Source organism: Mirounga leonina, unplaced genomic scaffold (genome assembly GCF_011800145.1).
Source record: "Mirounga leonina isolate KUSES-001 unplaced genomic scaffold, KU_Mleo_1.0 Mir_200, whole genome shotgun sequence".
In the NCBI taxonomy this organism is placed as follows: domain Eukaryota; kingdom Metazoa; phylum Chordata; class Mammalia; order Carnivora; family Phocidae; genus Mirounga; species Mirounga leonina.
Genome location: NW_023270503.1, coordinates 6,097,558 through 6,119,918, shown reverse-complemented (window position 1 = coordinate 6,119,918; position 22,361 = coordinate 6,097,558). Strand labels below are relative to the sequence as shown.

Here is a 22,361-nt window from a genome sequence, read left to right as displayed (position 1 = left end):
AATAGGCAGTATATTCTTATCATGTTTCTCTACAAATAGGGAGTCACTGAGTTTTCCTTTATTTCAAAAGTACTATATTCTCAGTCCCAATAGTTTAATAATGACTTTCTCTAAGGTAGAGGTTTACCATTAGGATTTTTATAACCTAAGCACAAATATCTAGATTCTGGCTGAGACTGTTTAGATAAAAATATAAGGAGTAAAAAATGAAACTTTTAGGTAAGATTTAGAAAGTGACACTTTCCCTCCATATACTTCTAACAATGAAGAAAAACTTTCACGTCTAGGAAACCACTCACATTACCTGCAACAAGAAGCAAGAATGAAGAGAGTCAGCATTTCCTAAGGCCTTGAAATTAAGTTTCTTTTGCATTCATTTATAATTTTAAACATAACAATAATAAAATTAGACGAGGGATATCCAATGCAACAAATGCCCCCAAAATGCCTTTGGGATAAATCAAACCAAAGGAACACAGAGAATGTTTTGATGTAACTTAATTCCAGGGTTAATTGAAATGAAAGCTATTTTGTGCCAGAATTAGTAGAATGATTTTACAGTGAAGGTCAAATAGGCTGAAGTGAAGATGTTCTTAACAAACAGCAAAAGATTTTTGTTTTGCTTTGAAAGAAACAGCTAATAAAAAGTTCTCCAAACTTACTGATTTTTTGTTTTCCTTTTTTTCTTTTACTGTAGCTTTATTCAGTAGGGAGTGGCAAGTTGCCTACAGAACAGAGATGAGCACAAACAAGTCACAGCACCAACTACATACAGCAACAAAAACAATGTTGGCTTGTACATAAAATTACATGATCAAATGTAACACAAATGGAATCAACAAAAAATTAGACATCAACTGAATTTTGAGGGATGAATTTTATTTCTGGATTTTAATTTTTATTACATTTTTAAGCCAAAGCACTAAATAAACAGCAAGAAATGTTGAGACAATCATATCTACTATTTCTGGCTATAAATTACAGAAAAGTTCTCCCCAAGTAAATTTGAGGATATTTAATAACTACATTTAATTCCTAGCTTTTGATAAATTTCATGTAAGATGTTCATTATAAGTAGATCACACACTAAAAACACTTCTATGTGTCTACATAATTTTTTCTTGATAAATACTTCTCTGTGTATCCTTCAATTGACTTAAAGTTCTTTTTTCAACAGCTAGCATTTAATTTACATCTACTGATTTAAAAAATAAACATTAAATGGCTAAATATAATGGTAAAATTCACTTTAGAGATTCTGAATTAAAAATCTCTAAGAAAGATTCTCTTAAAATTTCACATATTTTTCTGTTTGCAGGCTACTTCCTGAAAAAGTTCTAATCAGAGGAGGTTAAAAGTTCTGCAACATTTGGAAGAAGAATGTTACCAGCTCAACTAGAAATAAGCATTAATTAATATTAAAGTGAAGAAACTGCAGAGAAAATTATAGAATAAAACTATAAGCCCACTTAAAATTTTTCACATATTTGACTACCAGAATGTATCAAAAAACACAACACCAAAAAGGAAAAACAAAAAACAAAAAACACAGAAATATTGGCTTCACCTCTGAGAGTTCCTTCTAAGCCAGAGTTCTTTCATATGTATGTGTACATACATATACACATACACATACATATGTGTGTGTGTGTGTGTGTGTGTATATATATATATATATATAACTTTTTTTTAAATTAGGCTCCACACCCAGCGTGGAGCTCAACATAGGGCTTGAACTCATGATCCTGAGATCAAGATCCTGAGATCAATCAAGACCCAAGCTGAGACCAAGAGTCAGACGCTTAACTGAGTGAGTCACCCTAGGCCAGAGTTCTTTTAAAATTAAGACTCCTGGTTGGACTAGACAAAGCACATTTTTTTTTAATACCTTTAAAACCAAGTTAAATCCACCATACATGGCATTTTATTCTAGAAATTCAGTGCATTCAACACCATAACCTTAAAGTTACTTCATTTGTTTGTTCATCCATCCATCCACCCATCCACCCACCCATCCAAGGAGTTATTGTGCATCTAACATGCTAGATACCACCCTAGGCATCAGAAAACAGCAGTAAAACAAGACGACACAGTCCTTTCCTCATGGGGCTTTGGTTCAAACTTTAGACTATATACAAAATACTAGTAACCAAACAGATCACGAAAATGCAGTTTCATGCATTTTTTTTCAATTATGGTATATAATTATCATTTATAGTCTTAAAAAATTGGTCAACTACTTCAGTTTGAAGAAGCGGTTTTACTTGGAAAAGATGACATTTACTTAGAATCATATTTAGCTCTTTCTCGGAATTCTCTCACCATAACTTAAGAGACTATCCATTCTGGGAATTATTTTCTCATTATAGGTATCTCCTGCTTTTCAAAAGTTCACTTTCACAAAAGACCTAAATTAGTACCTATTTCTGCTAACTAAAAGAAATCCAGGAAACAAACTGAGGGTTGCTGGAGTGGTGGGGGGTGGGAGGGATGGGGTGGCTGGGTGATGGACATTGGGGAGGGTGAATTGTGTGAGACTGTTGAATCACAGATCTGTACCTCTGAAACAAATAATACATTATATGTTAAAAAAGAAGAAGAAGAAGAAGATAGTAGGAAGGGAAAAATGAAGGGGAGGAAATCAGAGGGGGAGACGAACCATGAGAGACTATGGACTCTGAGAAACAAACTGAGGGTTCTAGACGGGAGAGGGCTAGGGGGATGGGTTAGCCTGGTGATGGGTATTAAAGAGGGCACATACTGAAAAAGGAAAAAAAAAGAAAGAAAGAAACCCAGGGAAATTACAGGGAAAATAGCAAAAAGCAAATACTGCAATCAATGTTTGTTTTGCAGCCAGCCATTAGAGAGGCAAGCACACTCCCCAAGCACTGAGTGGCTGCCAAGTTCCTTCTCCAGGAGCTACACTCAGCATCTCAGCCTCCAAGTTGCCACAGCTCTGAACTTGTCTATGAGCATCTGTGCTTTATCTCCATTTATTGTGTGCATCCATAAGCAAGATGTGTCCTAAGGTATCAGAAAAGCCTAAGAGTTTGTAAGGGTGTTACACTTGGCATAAACTGGATGTAATTAAGCATTTCAATTGTGGTGAATGAAATAAAGACCCTGTGTATGCACTGAACTTGCCTGCATCCACCCTTCATACTATTTACTCAGAGAGAAACAATCTTCAAAGTTGCTGAAGTTACTAATTGGTTCTGCCAGTAGGAAAGTGGTCTCTTTTAGTCAGCATCCAGTAATGGATGCAATGGAAAGTCTATTGCTTGAGTGGATTGGTGGGTGAACAAAGCATGGTGTTCCATTAAGTTATCTTACACTTCAGGATAAATCAATTTTTTAGTAAGCCGAAAGGAAAGTACTGGACAATGATGATCAAAGTGTTGTAAAAGTATAATTTAAAGGTAGTCATGGGTGGTTTGATCGGTTTTGAGCCAAGGGCAGCTTCGTAGCTTAAAGGTTACTGGAGAGAGTGCTTCAGCTGATAATGAAGCTGCTGAAAAGTTCCCAAAAGAACTGACAAAAATAATTATAGCAGGTGGTTATTCATATAAGCAAGTATTTAACTTCAATTTATTATTGGAAAAACTGAGCAAGACATTTATTTCAATAGAAGAAAAGCAGGCTAAGGGACACAAGGCGTCAAAGGACAGGCTTAATGCCCACTAACAACACCACTGGTGATGCTATCCTTAGACCTCTACCAGTGTACCACTCAGAAAATCCAAAGGCACTTAAAGCCATTGATAAGAATACACTTCTTGTGTTTCATTCACATCCAAGCAGTTGGAATATCCAAGTGATTTTTTTCTGAGTACATGAGTACATTAGTCCTTTTGTTGAAAATACTGTAGAGAAAATAATCTTGATAATAGGTGTCTTCTGATTGTTGAAAATTGTGCTGCTCATCCACCTGGCATTACTGAGTATGGCAATAACATTCCTGTGTGTTCTTCCTGCCAAATATGATGTTGTTGATACAACCATGTGTCCCAGGCCTAATAGCCATAATTAAGGCTTACTATATGCAAAATGTGACACATCTTATTCTAAGTGCCATTGACAGAGAAGCCAATTCCAAAGCATCTTTACAAGGGATCTGGAAAGACTACAACATAAAACTGGCAATCGCCAACTTTGGAGATGCTCTTGATAGGGTTACAGTCTGGATGTGAAACAGTGCTTAGAGGGCTGTCTCCTGAAGCAGGGAACAATTTTAAAGGCTTCAAACCAACAACAATAAATATGGCAACACTGACTTTGGCTAAGGAGGCTTGGTTTGTGGAAACTGATGAAAATGATGTTGAAGGTTTTGGCATCCCACGATCAAGAATTGACAGATGAAGAGCTGATGCAATTGCAAGAGGAAAGAACACGAATCGACATTGAACACAACAGTGAACAAGCCTAAAAGTGAAGTTATCCAAGAACTGAACGTGAAGCACATGAGATTTTTGCTATGATGGACAGTGCTGCAGTAACTGCAGAAAAGTATGCCTTTAATTTTGAAAGGGCATGTAGGTTTAGGGGCAGGTTTACAGAATGTTTTGAATGCCTACAAATAACTGTAGTATAAAAAAATGTGAGAGGTTAAGCAGTTGAGCATACTGTTGTATTTCAAGCTTTCCACATCAGCCACATTAGCCACATTAGCCACAGCAGAGGATGAACCTGGACCTTTGACATCAAGGTAGGCAGACACAGAAGAAGGTGTAGACATTAGTGACCTGCTTGCACTGATAGATTTAGACAGTGATGTTAATAGATGACACTCTTCCTCTCTCTCCCCTATACTCTATTCCTCTACCTTCCACCACCCCAACCTCCAACACCCCAGCCTAACACACTACCATCACCACCTGTCAGCCCTCTGGTGTGCTTGCTGTCGTCCCAATTCTGGTAAGTGAAACTACACTTATTTGTACTTTATACAGGCTGTGTATTTATTGTATTATTCCTGTTTTTACTATATGTTAATGTTATTTTAGGTTTTATGTGTTATGTGGCATGATTTGGTTGGTTATTTTGGGGGTCTGGGAACACTAAAAAATTTTCCATATAAATTAATAGTAACTGCTTCTTCCCTTTATGCCACTTTGGCTTACAAAAAGTTTCACAGGAACATTCTACTTTGGGATAGCAGGGAAAACCTGTCTTCCAAAACTATGAAGAGAAAAGTAGAAATAAATACATGAGAAAATGCCTTAATTATAAATCTAACACATGTTCACAGTTGGCTCTCACTACATAATCTTAACCCAGTCCACTATGTAAGGGGGCATAAAAAGTAAGAGACCTGGTTAAAGCATGATTCAAAAAAGGCTTAACAGTCAAAAATATGAACTCAAGAAAAGGGAACTAACACTCAGAGAAGTTTAGCTAGCAATATCCTCACTTAGCTTTCAAAATCTTCCAAGTAAGTCCCAAAGCAGGAGCCACATTTACTCGAGGAAACAATCAAGTACTATCCCTCCCAGCAGAACACAAAAGTACAAAGGTACCATTATGTTATTGCCAAAGTCAAAAGGGCAAGAGAAAGCCAGAAGAAGAAAGATGAATAAAAGAGCAAACTAAGGGGAAAACCACTTTTGGTAGGAGACTCAATGAAAGAATAACTTGAGATCAAAGTTTTTTTCTTTCTTCTTTCTTTTAATTAGTAAATGTAAAATTCCCTGTTATCAATCACTTATTAAAAAACAAAACCTTATTTATAAATAATACAGCACTTTTGCTCTATAGTACTCTCAACAAATTTCCCCAATACTTCAAAACAACACACTGACACAACATTTAAACAATATTCTTAAAAAGGATAATCTTATGTGAAATATTTAATATGATAATTCAGGTCTGTTATAATACAGGATGTTTTCTTATGGAATGCTTTAAAAAGCACAACACATAATGCTTAATAAGCCACAAATGATCACCTTACTCTATTTTCTGATTTATTTTCACTACCTCCTTCCCTTCCTATAAAAGCTGGCAAGCATCTTGTTTACTTGGGTGGAATGGATGGGAAAGTTTTATTCCTTCATTAAATATTTTCCTAAGTACTTACAAAGTGCCAAGCCCTGTTCCTTTCACCTTTTCAGAATCGTGGTCGCAAATTGGACTCCAAGTTTGATGATACAAAAAAATTTTTTTTCCTTTAGGATGACAACCACATGAAAAGTTTCTACTAAAATCTAGTAAGTCATGTAATCAGGCAGTCAGTAACCATTCACTTTTAAGTCAAGTCAAAGCCACTGCCACTTCAGAAATCCACCTGACCACCTTCCAATTTCCTCTGCCTCCAAACTTCACCTCTGATAACTACAAGTCTGATCTCTTTTTCCATGAGTTTTGTTTTGTTTTTAAGATTCCACATATAAGTGAAATCATACAGTATTTGTCTCTGACTTATTTCACTTAGCATAATACCTTCAAGGGCCATGTACATGGTCACAAATGGTAAGATTTCCTCATTTTGTATGGCTGATTAATATTCCATTGTCCATATACCCACAGTTCTTTTAATCCATGCATCTGTTGATGGACACTTGGGTTGTTTCCATGTCTTGGCTATTCTAAGTAATGCTGCTATGAACCTGGAGGTGCAGATATCTTTTCGAGTTAGTATTTTCATTTCAATATATCCCCAGAACTGGAATTGCTGAATGATATGGTAGTTCTATTTTTTATTTTTTGAGGATTTTCCATATTAGCTTACCAACTACACCAACAGTGCACAAGGGTTCCCATCTTTCTCTATCCATGTCAGCATTTGTTATCTCTGGTTTTTTTGATGATGGCCATTCTAACAGGTGTAAGGTGCTATCTCACTGTGGTTTTAATCTGCATTTCCCTAATGATTAGTGATGTTGAGCATCTTTCCATGTAGCTTTTGGCCTTTCATGTAACTTCCTCAGAAAAATGTCTATTCACAAGTGTCCACTGCCCATTTTAAATTGGGGTGGTGTTTTTTGTTTTTTTGTACTGAAAATTGTGTAAGTTTTTAATATATTTTTAATATTAACTTATTAGATATATGGTTTGCAAATATTTTTCCCACTCCATAGGTTGTCTTTTCACTTTGTTGATGGTGTGCTTACTGTGCAGAAGCTTTCGAGTTTAATCTGGTCTCATTTATTTTTGAGTTTGTTGTGCTTTAGGTGTCACCTCCAAAAAGATCATTACCAAGAACCATGCCAAGAAGCTTTATTCCTATGTTTTCTTCTAGTAGTTTCATGGTTTCAAGTCTTACATTTAAATCTTTAATCCATTTTGAGTTAATCTGTGTGAGGGTGTAAGATGGTTCCAGTTTCATTCTTTTACATATGAATATTCAGTGATCCCAGCACCATTTATTGAAAAGACTGTCTTTTCTCCATTAAGTATTCTTTGCTTGCTTGTCAAATATTAGTTGACTATATATGCTTGGCTTTATTTCTGGGCTCTTGATTCTGTTCCACTGGTCAGTCTGCCCATTTTTATGCCAATACATACTGTTCTGATGACTATACCTTTAAATCAGGAAGTGGTACCTCTTTCATTCTTTCTCAGGACTGCTTTGGCAATTTGGGGTCTTTTGTGGTTCCATACAAATTTTAGGAGTACTTTTTCTACTTCTGTGAAAAAGGCCATTCAAAACTTGATAGAGATTGCACTGAATCTATAGATGGCTTTTGGGAGCATTCATATTTAAACGATTAATTCTTCCAATCCATGAACATAGGATACCTTTCCCATTTATCTGTGTCTTCTTCAACCTTTCTCATCAATGTCATAGTTCCAGCATAGAGATCTTTCACCTCCTTAAATTTATTCCTAAGCATTTTATTGTTTTGATGCTATTGTAAATGGGATAGATATTTTTCATAAATTTCATTGTTAGTGTATAGAAGTACTACTGATTTTTGTATGTTAATTATGTATACTGCAACTTTACTGAGTTCACTGATCAGTTCTGCTTTTTGGTTGTCTTTGGGGTTTCCTATATATAAAATTATGTCATCTGCAAGTACAGACAATTTTAGTTTTTCCTTTCCAATACTGATACTTTTTATTTTTCTTACCTGACTGCTCTAGGTAGTACTTGTATTATGTTGAATAGGAGCAATAAGAGTAGACACCCTTGTTTTGTTCCTGATCTTAGAGGAAACGTTTTCAACCTTTTACCACTGAGTACATTAGTTGTATGGTTGTCATTTATGGCCTTTATTATGTTGACATATGTTCCTTCTACACCTAACTTATTAAGAGTTTTTATCATAAATGATGTTAAATTTTGTCAAACGCTTTTTCTGCATTTATTGAGATGACCATATGATTATTTTCTTTCATTGTATTAATGTGATGTATCACATTGATTGATCTGTGTATGTTCAACCATCCTTGCACCCAAGGATAAATTCCACTTGACCATAGTATATGATTATTTTAATATGCTGCTGAATTCAGTTTGCTAGTAATTTATTGAGAATTTTTGCAGCTATACTCATCAATGATATTGACTGGACTGTAGTTTTCTTTTCTAGCAGTGTCCTTTTCTGGTTTTGGTATCAGGGTAATGCTGACTTCATAAAATGGGTTTAGAGTGTTCCCTCCTCTTCAGCTTTTTGTAAGAGTTTGAGAAGGATTGGTGTTCATTTTTCTGTAAATGTTTGGTAAAATTCACCAGTGAAACCAGCTGGTCCTGGGATTTTCTTTATTGGGAGAATTTTATAGTAATTGGTTTATTCAGAGTTTCTACTTCTTCCTCAATCTAAGTTGTATGTTTCTAAGGATTTTTCCATTTCTTCTAGGTTGTCCAGTTTGTTGACATATAGTTGTTCACAGTAGCCTCTTATAATCCTTTTAATTTCTGTGGTATCAGTTGTGATATCTCCTTTTTCATTTCTAATTTTGTTGATTTCGCTCCTTCCTCTCTTTTCCTTGGTTAGTCTAGCTAAAGGTTTGTCAATTTTGTTTATCTTTTCAAAGAACCAACTCTTAGCTTGGTTAATCTTTTCTACTGTTGTTCTGTAGTTATTTCTATTTCATTTATTTCTGCTCTAATCTTTATTATTTCCTTTCTTCTGCTAACTTTGAGCTCAGTTTGTTCTTTTTCTAATCCCTTAAGGCAGAGAATTAGGTTGCTTATTTGGGATCTTTCCTGCCTTTTTTTTTTTAAGATTTTATTTATTTGACAGAGAGAGATAGTGAGAGCAGGAACACAAGCAGGGGGAGTGGGAGAGGGAGAAGCAGGCTTCCTGCCGAGCAGGGAGTCCGATGTGGGACTTGATCCCGGGACCCCAGGATCATGACCTGAGCCGAAGGCAGACGCTTAACGACTGAGCCACCCAGGCGCCCTCTTTCCTGCTTCTTAACAGAGGTGTTTATTGGTATGAACTTCCCTTTTAGACTGCTTTTTGCTGCATCCCACATGTTGTGGTATACTGTGTTCCCATTTTCATTTATCTCAAGAAACTTTTATTTCCCCTTTAATTTCTTCTTTGATCCATTAATTGTTCAGTGTAGTATTTAATTTCCATGTGTTCACCTATTTTCCAGTTTTCCTCATGTAATTGATTTCTAGCTTCATACCACTGTGTTCAGATAAGATACTTGGTATGATTTCAATCTTCTTGAATCTGCTAAAACTTGTGTGGCCTAACATATGGTCTATCCTAGAAAATGTTCCATGTATGCTTGAGAAGAATGTATATTCTGTGGATGTTAGAATGGTCAATATATGTCTGTTAGGTCCATTTGGTCTATAAGTGTTCAAATCTGCTGTTTCCTTATTCTCTGTCTGGATGATCTATCCATTGTTGAGAGTGGGATATTAAAGTCCCCAACCAATACTGTATTACTATTCATTTCTTCTTTTAGGTCTGTTAGTTTTTGCTTATATATTTAGGCGCTCCAATGTTGGACACATAAATACTTCTAACTATTATATCTTCTGGATGTATTAATCCCTTTTTATTATTATATAATGACCTTCTTTGTCTCTTTTTACCATTTTTAGTTTAAAATCTATTTGGTCTGAAATAAGTATAACTACCCCTGCCTTTTTTTTTTTTTTTTTTTGGTTACCATTCGCTTGAAATTACTTTTTCCATCCCTTCACTCTCAGTCTATGTGTGTCTTTAGGGCTAACATGAATCTCTTGTATGCAGCATATTTTTGGATCTTGTTTTGTTATCCATTCAGCCACTCTATGTCTTTCAATCGGGAAAACTTAATCCACTTATATTTAAAGTAATTATTGACAGGAAAGGACTTACTATTGCCATTTTGTTAACTGTTTTCTGGTTGTAAGTCTTTTTTTTTTAAATAGATACAGCAGAAACAGCTTTATAAATAGCAATGTGGGAATAATTCACACAGAGCAGCCTGGAATAGCTTTTTAAAATGGTGATTTCACTGATTTTGCTAATGTCTCTAAGCAACTGAAGCCCTGTGCTAAAAAACAAATGGCTGGGGATGACTCTGCAAAGAAAAAGACACAAAGGCAAGAGTTTTGGTAAATGCATAAATTCTTTCCCCTGTACCCACCCCTGTCCCAAACTCCAGACCCACTAATGTTTCTTCCAGAATCACAGTTTAAACAGGCTAATATAGATCTGCACTAATTTCCCCTGGAATGATTAAATCATCCTTGAAACTACATATGCAATTCAAAAACACAGTGAAAGCCATAAAAAGAACACAGACCTAATTTCCTCAATATACAGGGGATGACTGTGGACATCTGAACCCAGAAGCATTACTGCAGTGCTAGCGCTAGAAAGTGTAATAATTTTATCTGAATGATGATGCAATATATTTTATAAGTAGCATTCTATATAAAATAAACAGATTAGTTTGTCCTAGGAAAACCTGACAAGAACACATGACATCTTTAAGAAGACATCAAAATTATAAATCAAGCATTTCAACAGTATAAAAAGCAAGGAGTAGAGCTGCCTCACATGTGAAAAACTCTATGAGTAATTCAGGCAAAAGATAACCAAAAAAATTCCATAATATATCTTATTTCAACCATGTCTATTATACCCAATAGATTCTGTGTATTTTAAACTTGCTTCCAATGCAAGGAAAATTTATTATTTTTAGTACTCCCTTAAAATACTTCAAATTGTCTCCTGAGCAATATTTAAGTTTTTTCAAAGCCAACTCCAACAATTCTTAATGTATTAGTCATCCACACTGACTCTGTATTTTCAACCACCCACTATCAGCAGCTAAATCCCTCTTTAGTAAAGCATTCTTTTTACTTCAGCTTTGGATTAATAATGGTGCTCTCTAGGCTTAAGCATACCTGGTATAAACAGTGGCACACACTTCTAAGCTGAGGGGGAAATTCTGAGGAGGAACTGATGATGGCATGGAAGAACTTTTCAGTCATCTGAAGAAGGTTCCGTTGGTTTTCCTCAAGGCTCTCTGACTGCTCTAACCTGCAAAAAAAAAAAAAAAAAAGAGAGAGAGAGAGAGAGAGAAGGTAAAATCCATTTACAGTAAACAAATAAAAGTACTCTTTAAAAGAGACTTTCAGCCAAATGCAATGTTTGAACTTTGCTGGGATCTCAATTTGAATTTTAAAAACTGCACAAAGACAATACTGAGAACTGTGTATAAGAATTCTTATCCCCTTATATTCTCACAAATTTAGTATATACTCAGCTTAGTGCCATCTTTTCCATTCTGGGTACGTCTGCCTGCAGAAAAGATGTATTCTGGTTTGCTCTCCACCTTTAGGGTAAAAAGCTTTTCTGTGAGGCAAGTCTATAGTTATCCAGCTGTGCAAGGGATGAGGTAGATGAGTCCAATTCAAGGTGAAGTATTAGCGAGCCTATTTGCCCACAGGATCAAAAGCCACATACTCTAAAAACTGTTATCAGAAATAAAGGTAAAGGGCACCAGGGTGGCTCAGTCAGTTAAGCGTCTGCCTTCAGCTGAGGTCATGATCCCAGAGTCCTGGGATCGAGCCTCGAGTCAGGCTCCTGATCAATGGAGAGTCGGCTTCTCTCTTCTCTCTCTCCCTCTGCCCTTCCTCCCTGATCCCCACCCCGCCTCGTGTTCTCGCTCTCTATCTCAAATAAATTAATAAAATCTTAAAAAAAAGAAAGGAAGGAAGGAAAGAAGATAGGTAGGTGACAGCTGATTCCTGAGTGCTTCCCTCCCAGCCCTCCTCCTTCCATTCTTGGTTTTGAACTAGGGCAGGGAAGAGGAATATTATTTATTAGGCATCTCCAACCCCAATGAATCCATGTGTCAAGCCACTTTAAAAATATACAATATGTGCATATTTTATTGGAGCTAATGTACAGAGAACACATGAAAGAATGACAGGTGATAATGAATTACAGTTAGAAAACTCTTTATCTTGTAGTCAACAGGGAACAACAGATGTTCTATGAAACAGAGTAACAAGAAGATTTAAGTTTCATAATAATTCCTACAGCAAATGACCTGAAAAATGAAAAAGACAATGTTGGGGCAATAATGGGGAAATCACAGCAAAAGTCAATGGGATCACTATTTACAACTGTACCAAAAAGAATAAAATACCTAGGAAAATATTCAACCAAAGTGGTGAAAGACCTCTATACTCTTAAAATTATAAGACATTGATGAAAGAAACTGACGACAACACAAACTAGAGGAAAGATACACCATGCTCATGGATTGGAAGAATTAATATTATTAAAATGTGTATACACCCAAAGCAATCTGCAGAGTCAATACAATTCCTGTCAAAATACCAAGTGTTTTTACCAAACTGGAATAAATAATTCTAAAGAATCACAAAAGACTTCAAAGAGACAAAGAAATCTTGAGAAAGAATTAAAAACTAGAGGTATCACAATCCCAGATGTCAAGATATACTACAAAACTACAGTAATCAAGACAGTATGGTACTGGCACAATAACAGTCACATAGATCAATGGAACAGAAAATAAACCTATGCCTATACTGTCAATTAATCTATGACAAAGTAGGCAAGAATATACAATGAGGAAGACTGTCTTTTCAATAAATGGTATTGAGAAACTGGACGGCTATGTGCAAAAGATTGAAACTGGAGCAATTTCTTATAGCATATGCAAAAACAAACTCTAAATAGATTAAACCCCTAAATATGAGACCTGAAACCATAAAACTCCTAAAAGAAAACATAGAGAGTGATCCCTTGGATATCAGCCTTAACAACATATTTATGGATATGTCTCCACAGGCAAGGGAAACAAAAGCAAAAATAAACTATCAGGACTACACCAAAATAAAAAGCTTTTGCACAGCAAGGAAACCATCAATAAAATGAAATAGCAACCTACTGAATGGGAGAAGATATTTGCAAATGACGTAACTGGTAAGGGATTAATATCCAAAATATATAAGGAACTCACACAACACTCAAATACCCAAATAATCTGATTTAAAAAATAGACAGAGTGGGGGGAAAAGGGGGAGTGCCTGGGTGGCTCAGTCAGTTAAGCATCTGCCTTCAGCTCAGGTCATGACCCCAGAGTCCTGGGATTGAGCCCCGCATTGAGCTCCCTGCTCAGCTGGGAGTCTGCTTCTCCCTTTCCCACTGCCCCTACCCTCTGCCCCACTTGTGCACTCTCTCGCTCCCTCTCCAATATAAATAAATCTTTAAAAAAACAAAAAAAGAAAAATGAAAAATGGACAGAGCACCTGAAAAGACATTTTTCCAAGACATAAAGGTGATCCACACACACATGAAAAAATGCTCAACATCAGGAAAATGCAAATCAAAACCACAGTGAGGTATTACCTCACACCAGTCAGAATGGTTAATATCAAAAACAGTAAGAAATAACAAGTATTGATGAGGATATGAAGAAAAGGAAACACCTGTGCCCTGTTGATGGGAATGTAAATTGGTGCAATCATTGTGAAAAACAGTGTGGAGGTTCCTCAAAAAATTAAAAATGAAAATACCATATGATCCAGTAATTCCCATTACCTGGTATTTACCCAAAGAAAATGAAAACTAATTGAAAAGATACATGCACTCCTATGTTTACTGCAGCATTATTTACAATAGCCAACTCAATAGAAGCAACTCAAGTGTCCATCGATAGATGAACAGATAAAGTGTTACACACACACACACGCATGCGTGCGCAGGGATATTACTCAGCCATTACAAAAGAATGCAATCTTGCCATTTGCAACAACATGGATGGACCTAGAAGTTATTATGCTAAGTGAAGTCAGTCAGAGAAAGGCAAATACTGTATGACTTCACTTATATGTGAAATCTAAAAAACAAAACAGGGGCGCCTGGGTGGTACAGTAGGTTAAGCAACTGACTCTTGGTTTCAGCTCAGGTTGTGATGTCAGGGTTGTGAGATCAAGCCCAGTGTCAGGCTTGTGCTCAGCACATAGAGTCTGCTTCAGATTCTCCCTCCCTCCCTCTTTGACCCTCCCACTCGTGCGCTTGCTCTCTCAAATAAATAAATAAATCCTAAAAAACAAAACAAATGAACAAACAAAAAAACCCACACTTTCAAATACAGAGAACAAACTGGTGGTTGCCAGAGGAGAGGTGGCTGAGGGGATGGGTGATATAGGTGAAGGGGATTAAGTGGTACAAACTTCCAGTTATAAAATAAGTAAGTCATGGAGATGAAAATGAAAAGTACAGCATAGGGGATATAGTCGATAATGTTGTAACAACGTTGCATGGTGACAGATGGTGACTACACTTATCATGAAGACCACTGAGTAATATACAGAACTGTGAAACCAAAATACTGTATACCTGAAACTAATATAACATTGTGTGTCAATTATACTTCAATAATAATTTTTAAAATCTGATTGAAAGGGGCACCTGGGTGGCTCAGATGGGTAAGCGTCTGCCTTCGGCCCAGGTCATGATCCCAGGGTCCTGGGATCGAGCCCCACATCAGGCTCCTGGCTCAGCGGGGAGTCTGCTTCTCCCTCTCCCTCTGCCCTTCTCCCTGCTCATGTTCTCTGTCTCTCTCTCTCGCTCTCTCTCTCTCTGTGTCTCTTTGTCTCAAATGAATAAATAAAATCTTTAAAAAAAAATACATTTTAAAATCTGATTAAAAAAACAAAGTAAGATCAATACAGTATTGACTAAATAAATAATTATACAGCCAAACTATGAAGTATTACATAGCAGGTAAAAAGAATGAGATTAATCTTTCTATAGTGACATAGAAAGATCTATGAGATAGAGCTAAGTTAAAAAAATTAAGTTGTGGGGGCGCCTGGGTGGCTCAGTCGTTAAGCGTCTGCCTTCGGCTCAGGTCATGATCCCAGGGTCCTGGGATCAAGCCCAGCATCAGGCTCCCTGCTCTGTGGGAAGCCTGCTTCTCCCTCTCCCACTCCCCCTGCTTGTGTTCCCTCTCTGGCTGTCTTTCTCTCTGTCAAATAAATAAAACCTTAAAAAAAAAAAAAAAGTGAAAAAAAAATTAAGTTGTGGAGCAAGATGGCAGAGGAGTAGGAGACCTAAATTTCGTCTGGTTCCAGGAATTCACCCAGGTAGGGATCAAACCATTCTGAACACCTACAAACTCAACAGGAGATTGAAGAAAAGAATAGCAGCACCTCTCTGAACAGAAAAGCGACCACTTTCTGGAAGGTAGGACGTGCGGAGAAGTGAATCCAAGGCGATATTCAGGAAGATAGACAGCGGGGGAGGGGGACTCCGTCTGCTGCTTCTGGTAAGTGACAGAGCAGTGGAGCACAAAATCGGAACTTTTAGAGGTCGGCTCCACTGAGGGACATCGTTCCAGTGGCTAAGTGGGGGGTGGAACACTCGCTGGGACAGTGTGGTCTCAGGACCCTTGGGGTCACAGAAAGACCGGGGGTGCCTGAGTGCAGCAGAGCTCCCAGGTATTGGAGTGGGGAAGGCGACTGCAGAGACGGAGCCGAGGCGCGGGCTCTCAGCTCGGGTTTGCCATAAACCGTGATCCGCGGCAGTCGGGCCACTGCTCCTCCAGCAGGGACCCAGCAAGAGGCAGATCTGGGGAGACTCCCCTTCTTCCCCCGGGGAGGAGCAACACGGGAGCGCACCGTAGGGATCTGCGGGGTTTGGAGATTCCACATGGGGTTGTGTGCCAGAGATAGAAATGCTCGGTCACAGGCCAGGTGAGCACAGAGTGCGGCCGGAGAGGAGACCGGGGAGACGGGAGTGATTGACTGCTTTTCTCTGGGGGCGCACTGAGGAGCGGGCCCCGAGTTCTTGGCTCCTCCAGGCCAGAGATTGGAGGCCACCATTTTCACTCTCATCCTCCAAAGCTGTACGGAAAGCTTGCAGGGAACAAAAGCTCCCGAGAGCAAACCCGAGCAGATTACTTAGCCCGGACCAGCAAGGGCAGGGCAATTCCACCTCAGGCAAAGACATTTGAGAACCACGGCAACAGGCCCCAACCCCAGAAGATCAGCAAGAACAGCCAGCCAAGACCAAGTTTACCAATCAATGAGAATGGCAGAACTCTAGCGCTAGAGGAATACTGCACATAGAATTCATGGCTTTTTTCCCCGATTCTTTAGTCTTTCAAAGTTAATTTTTTAAAATTTTCTTGTTTTTCTTTTTCCCTTTTTCAATGAACATCTTATCAATACCTTTCTTAAAAATCCATTTTTCATTTTTAGAGTCATATTCTATCCCCTCATAGTAGTTAACCTTATTTTTGGTATATATATATAAGTTGTTCCCTCTTTAAAATTTTGGGATACAGTTTCTTCTAACAGACCAAAATATACCCTAAATCTCTAGTGTATGGCTTTGTTCTAGTCTCTGGCCTGATCACATTCTCTCCCTTTTTTTTTTAAATTTCTCTTCTTTCTTTTTTCAACCAACTTCTTATCAATTCCGTTTATAAAATCTTTTATAATTTTCATCTTTACAGTCATATTCCATCCCATCATATTTACCCAAAATTTTGGGAGGCAGTTTCTTCTAACAGACCAAAATATGCCCAAAATCTAGTGTGTGGCACTGATCTATTCACCAGCCTGATCATATTTGATCATATTCTTCTTTTTTTTTTTTTTTTTGTATCTTTTTCTTTTTCCTTTCTTTTCCCCCGGTTTCAGGTCTCTTCTGATTTGTTTAGTGTATATTTTTCTGGGGTTGTTGTTACGCTATTAGCATTTTGTTCTCTCATTCATCTATTGTCCTCTGGACAAAATGACAAGACGAAAAAAATCACCTGAAAAAAAAAGAACAAGAGGCAGTACCAACTGCCAGGGACCTAATCAATATGGACATTAGTAAGATGTCAGAACTAGAGTTCAGAATGACGATTTTAAAGATACTAGCTGGGCTTGATAAAAGCATGGAAGATATTAAAGAAACCCCCTCTGGAGAAATAAAAGAACTAAAATCTAACCAAGTCGAAATCAAAAGGGCTATTAATGAGGTGCAATCAAAAATGGAGGCTCTAACTGCTAGGATAAATGAAGCAGAAGAATTAGTGATATAGAAGGCCAAATGATGGAAAATAAAGAAGCTGAGAAAAAGAGATAAACAACTACTGGATCCCAAGGGCAGAATTCAAGAGAGAAGTGATACCATAAGACGAAACAATATTAGAATAATTGGGATCCCAGAAGAAGAAGAAAGAGAGAGGGGGGCAGAAGGTATATTGGAGCAAATTATAGCAGAGAACGTCCCTAATTTGGGGAAGGAAACAGGCATCAAAATCCAGGAGGCACAGAGAACGCCTCTCAAAATCAATAAAAATAAGTCAACACCCCAACATCTAATAGTAAAACTTACAAGTCTCAGAGACAAAGAGAAAATCCTGAAAGCAGCTCGGGAGAAGAGATCTGTAACCTACAATGGTAGAAACATTAGATTGGCAACAGACCTATCCACAGAGACCTGGCAGGCCACAAAGGACTGGCAGGATATATTCAGCCAAGAATACTATATCCAGCTAGGCTGTCATTGAAAATAGAAGGAGAGATCAAAAGCTTCCAGGACAAACAAAAACTAAAGGAACTTGCAAACACGAAACCAGCCCTACAAGAAATCTTGAAAGGGGTCCTCTAAGCAAAGAGAGAGCCTAAAAGCAACATAGACCAGAAAGGAACACAGACAATATACAGTAACAGTCACCTTACAGGCAATACAATGGCACTAAATTCCTATCTTTCAATAGTTACCCTGAATGTAAATGGGCTCAATGCCCCAATCAAAAGACACAGGCTATCAGACTGGATTAACAAACAAGACCCATCGATATGCTGTCTGCAAGAGACTCATTTTAGACCCAAAGACACCCCAGATTGAAATTGAGGGGATGGAAAACCATTTACCATGCTACTGGACACCAAAAGAAAGCTGGGGTGGCAATCCTTATATCAGACAAATTAGATTTGAAACCAAAGACTGTAATAAGAGATGAGGAAGGGCACTATATCCTACTTAAAAGGTCTATCCAACAAGAAGATCTAACAATTGTAAATATCTATGCCCCTAACATGAGAGCGGCCAATTATAAGAGGCAATTAATAACAAAAGCAAAGAAACACATCGACAACAATACAATAATAGTGGGGGACTTTAACACCCCCCTCACTGAAATGGACTGATCATCTAAGCAAAAGATCAACAAGGAAATAAAGACTTGAAATGACACACTGGACCAAATGGACTTCACAGACATATTCAGAACATTCCATCCCAAAGCAACGGAATACACATTCTTCTCTAGTGCCCATGGAACATTCTCCAGAATAGATCACATCCTAGGTCACAAATCAGGTCTCAACTGGTACCAAAAGACTGGGATCATTCCCTGCCTATTTTCAGACCACAATGCTTTGAAACTAGAACTCAGTCACAAGAGGAAAGTCAGAAAGAACTCAAATACATGGAGGCTAAAGAGCATCCTACTAAAGAATGAATGGGTCAACCAGGAAATTAAAGAAGAATTTAAAAAATTCATGGAAACCAATGAAAATGAAAACACAACTGTTCAAAATCTTTGGGATGCAGCAAAGGCAGTCCTAAGAGGAAAGTATATAGCAATACAAAGTTCTCTCAAGAAACAAGAAAGGTCTCAAACACACAACCTAACCCTACATGTAAAGGAACTGGAGAAAGAAGAGCAAATAAAGCCTAAACCCAGCAGGAGAAGAGAAATCATAAAGATCAGAGCAGAAATCAATGAAATAGAAACCAAAAGAACAGCAGAACAGATCAACGAAACTAGGAGCTGGTTCTTTGAAAGAATTAATAAGATTGATAATCCCCTGGCCAGACTTATCAAAAAGAAAAGAGAAAGGACCCAAATAAATAAAATCATGAATGAAAGAGGAGATCCCGCAACCAACACCAAAGAAATACAAACAATTTTAAGAACATATTATGAGCAACTATGCCAGCAAATTAGATCACCTGGAAGAAATGGATGCATTCCTAGAGATGTGTCAACTACCAAAACTGAACCAGGAAGAAATAGAAAACCTGAACAGACCTATAACCACTAAGGAAATTGAAGCAGTCATCAAAAATCTCCCAACAAACAAAAGCCCAGGGCCAGATGGCTTCCCAGGGGAATTCTACCAAACATTTAAAGAAGAATTAAATACCGGGCGCCTGGGTGGCTCAGATGGTTAAGCGTCTGCCTTCGGCTCAGGTCATGATCCCAGAGTCCTGGGATCGAGTCCCACATCGGGCTCTCTGCTCCTTGGGAGCCTGCCTCTCCCTCTGCCTCTCTCTCTCTGTCTCTCATGAATAAATAAAGAAAATCTTTAATAAAAAAAAAAAAGAATTAAATACCTATTCTTCTGAAACTGTTCCAAAAAATAGAAATGGAAGGAAAACTTCCAAACTCGTTTTATGAGGCCACCATTACCTTGATCCCAAAACCAGACAAAGACCCCATCAAAAAGGAGAATTACAGACCAATATCCTTGATGAATATGGATGCAAAAATTCTCACCAAAATACTAGCCAATAGGATCCAACAGTACATTAAAAGGATTATTCACCACGACCAAGTGGGATTTATCCCTGGGCTGCAAGGTTGGTTCAACATCCGCAAATCAATCAATGTGATATAATACATTAATAAAAGAAAGAACATGGACCATATGATCCTCTCAATATATGCAGAAAAAGGATTTGACAAAGTACAGCATCCTCCCTTGATCAAAACTCTTCAGAGTATACGGATAGAGGGTACATACCTCAATATCATAAAAGCCATCTATGAAAAACCTACAGCGAATGGGGAAAAACTGAGAGCTTGCCCCCTAAGGTCAGGAATGCGGCAGGGATGTCCATTATCACCACTGCTATTCAACATAGTATTAGAAGTCCTAGCCACAGCAATCAGACAACAAAAAGAAATCAAAGGCATCCTAATTGGCAAAGAAGAAGTCAAACTCTCACTCTTTGCAGATGATATCATACTTTATATGGAAAACCCAAAAGACTCCACCCCAAAACTGTGAGAACTCATACAGGAATTCAGTAAAGTGGCAGGATATAAAATCAATGCACAGAAATCAGTGGCATTCCTATACACCAACAACAAGACAGAAAAAAGAGAAATTAAGGAGTCGATCCCATTTACAATTGCACCCAAAACCATAAGATACCTAGGAATAAATCTAACCAAAGAGGCAAAGAATCTGTACTCAGAAAACTATAAAATACTCATGAAAGAAATTGAGGAAGACACAAAGAAATGGAAAACGTTCCATGCTCATGGACTGGAAGAACAAATATTGTGAAGATGTCAATGCTACCTAGAGCAATCTACACATTAACGCAATCCCTATCAAAATACCATCAAGATTTTTCAAAGAAACAGAACAAATAATCCTAAAATTTGTATGGAACCAGAAAAGACCCCACATAGCCAGAGGAATGTTGAAGAAGAAAAGCAAAGCTGGCGGCATCACAATTCCGGACTTTCAGCTCTATTACAAAGCTGTCATCATCAAGACAGTATGGTACTGGCACAAAAACAGACACATAGATCAATGGAACAGAATAGAGAGCCCAGAAATGGACCCTCAACTCTATGGTCAACTAATCTTCGACGAAGCAGGAAAGAATGTCCAATGGAAAAAAGACAGTCTCTTCAACAAATGGTGTTGGGAAAATTGGACAGCCACATGCAGAATTAAACTGGACCATTTCCTTACACCACACACAAAAATAGACTCCAAATGGTTGAAAGACCTAAATGTGAGACAGGAGTCCATCAAAATCCTAAAGGAGAACACAGGCAACAACCTCTTTGACCTCAGCTGCAGCAACTTCTTCCTAGAAACATCGCCAAAGGCAAGGGAAGCAAGGGCAAACAAAAATGAACTATTGGGACTTCATCAAGATAAAAAGCTTTTGCACAGCAAAAGAAACAGTCAACAAAACCAAAAGACAACCAACAGAATGGGAGAAGATATTTGCAAATGACATATCAGATAAAGGGCTAGTATCCAAAATCTATAAAGAACTTATCAAACTCAACACCCAAAGAACAAAGAATCCAATCAAGAAATGGGCAGAAGACATGAACAGACATTTTTCCAAAGAAGACATCCAAATGGCCAACAGACACATGAAAAAGTGCTCAACATCGCTCGGCATCAGGGAAATCCAAATCAAAACCTCAATGAGATAGCACCTCACACCAGTCAGAATGGCTAAAATTAACAAGTCAGGAAACGACAGATGTTGGCAGGGATGCAGAGAATGGGGAATCCTCCTACGCTGTTGGTGGGAATGCAAGCTGGTGCAGCCACTCTGGAAAACAGTATGGAGGTTCCTCAAAAAGTTGAAAATAGAGCTACCATACGATCCAGCAATTGCACTACTGGGTATTTACCCCAAAGATACAAATGTAGGGATCCGAAGGGGTACGTGCACCCGGATGTTTACAGCAGCAATGTCCACAACAGCCAAATTATGGAAAGAGCCAAGATGTCCTTTGACAGATGAATGGATAAAGAAGAGGTGGTATATATATACAATGGAATATTATGCAGCCATCAAATGGAATGAAATCTTGCCATTTGCAACGACATGGATGGAACTGGAGGGTATTATGCTGAGCGAAATAAGTCAATCAGAGAAAGACATGTATTATATGATCTCACTGATATGAGGAATTCTTAATCTCAGGAAACAAACTGAGGGTTGCTGGAGTGGGGGGGGTGGGAGGGATGGGGTGGCTGGGTGATAGACATTGGGGAGGGTATGTGCTATGGTGAGCACTGTGAATTGTGTAGGACTGTTGAATCAAAGACCTGTACCTGTGAAACAAATAATACATTGTATGTTAAAAAAAAAAGAGAGTAGGACGGGAAAAATGAAGAGTGGGGAATCGGAGGGGAGACGAACCATGAG

The 22,361-nt window shown here is 37.9% G+C and overlaps 1 protein-coding gene across 2 annotated transcripts in view; it reads right to left on the bottom strand.

The window, feature by feature from the left end:
• NF1 (neurofibromin 1) overlaps positions 1-22,361 on the bottom strand; it is a 289,204-nt gene that overhangs the window by 123,125 nt on the left and 143,718 nt on the right. The window contains exons 30-31 of one of the 2 annotated variants that reach the window (XM_035027762.1): positions 11,306-11,441; positions 663-725 (exon numbers count right to left, since the gene is read on the bottom strand). In XM_035027762.1, the coding sequence (XP_034883653.1) occupies positions 663-725; positions 11,306-11,441 (199 nt within the window). The remainder of the gene's footprint in view (positions 1-662; positions 726-11,305; positions 11,442-22,361) is intronic. The other variant, XM_035027763.1, reaches the window with a different exon arrangement.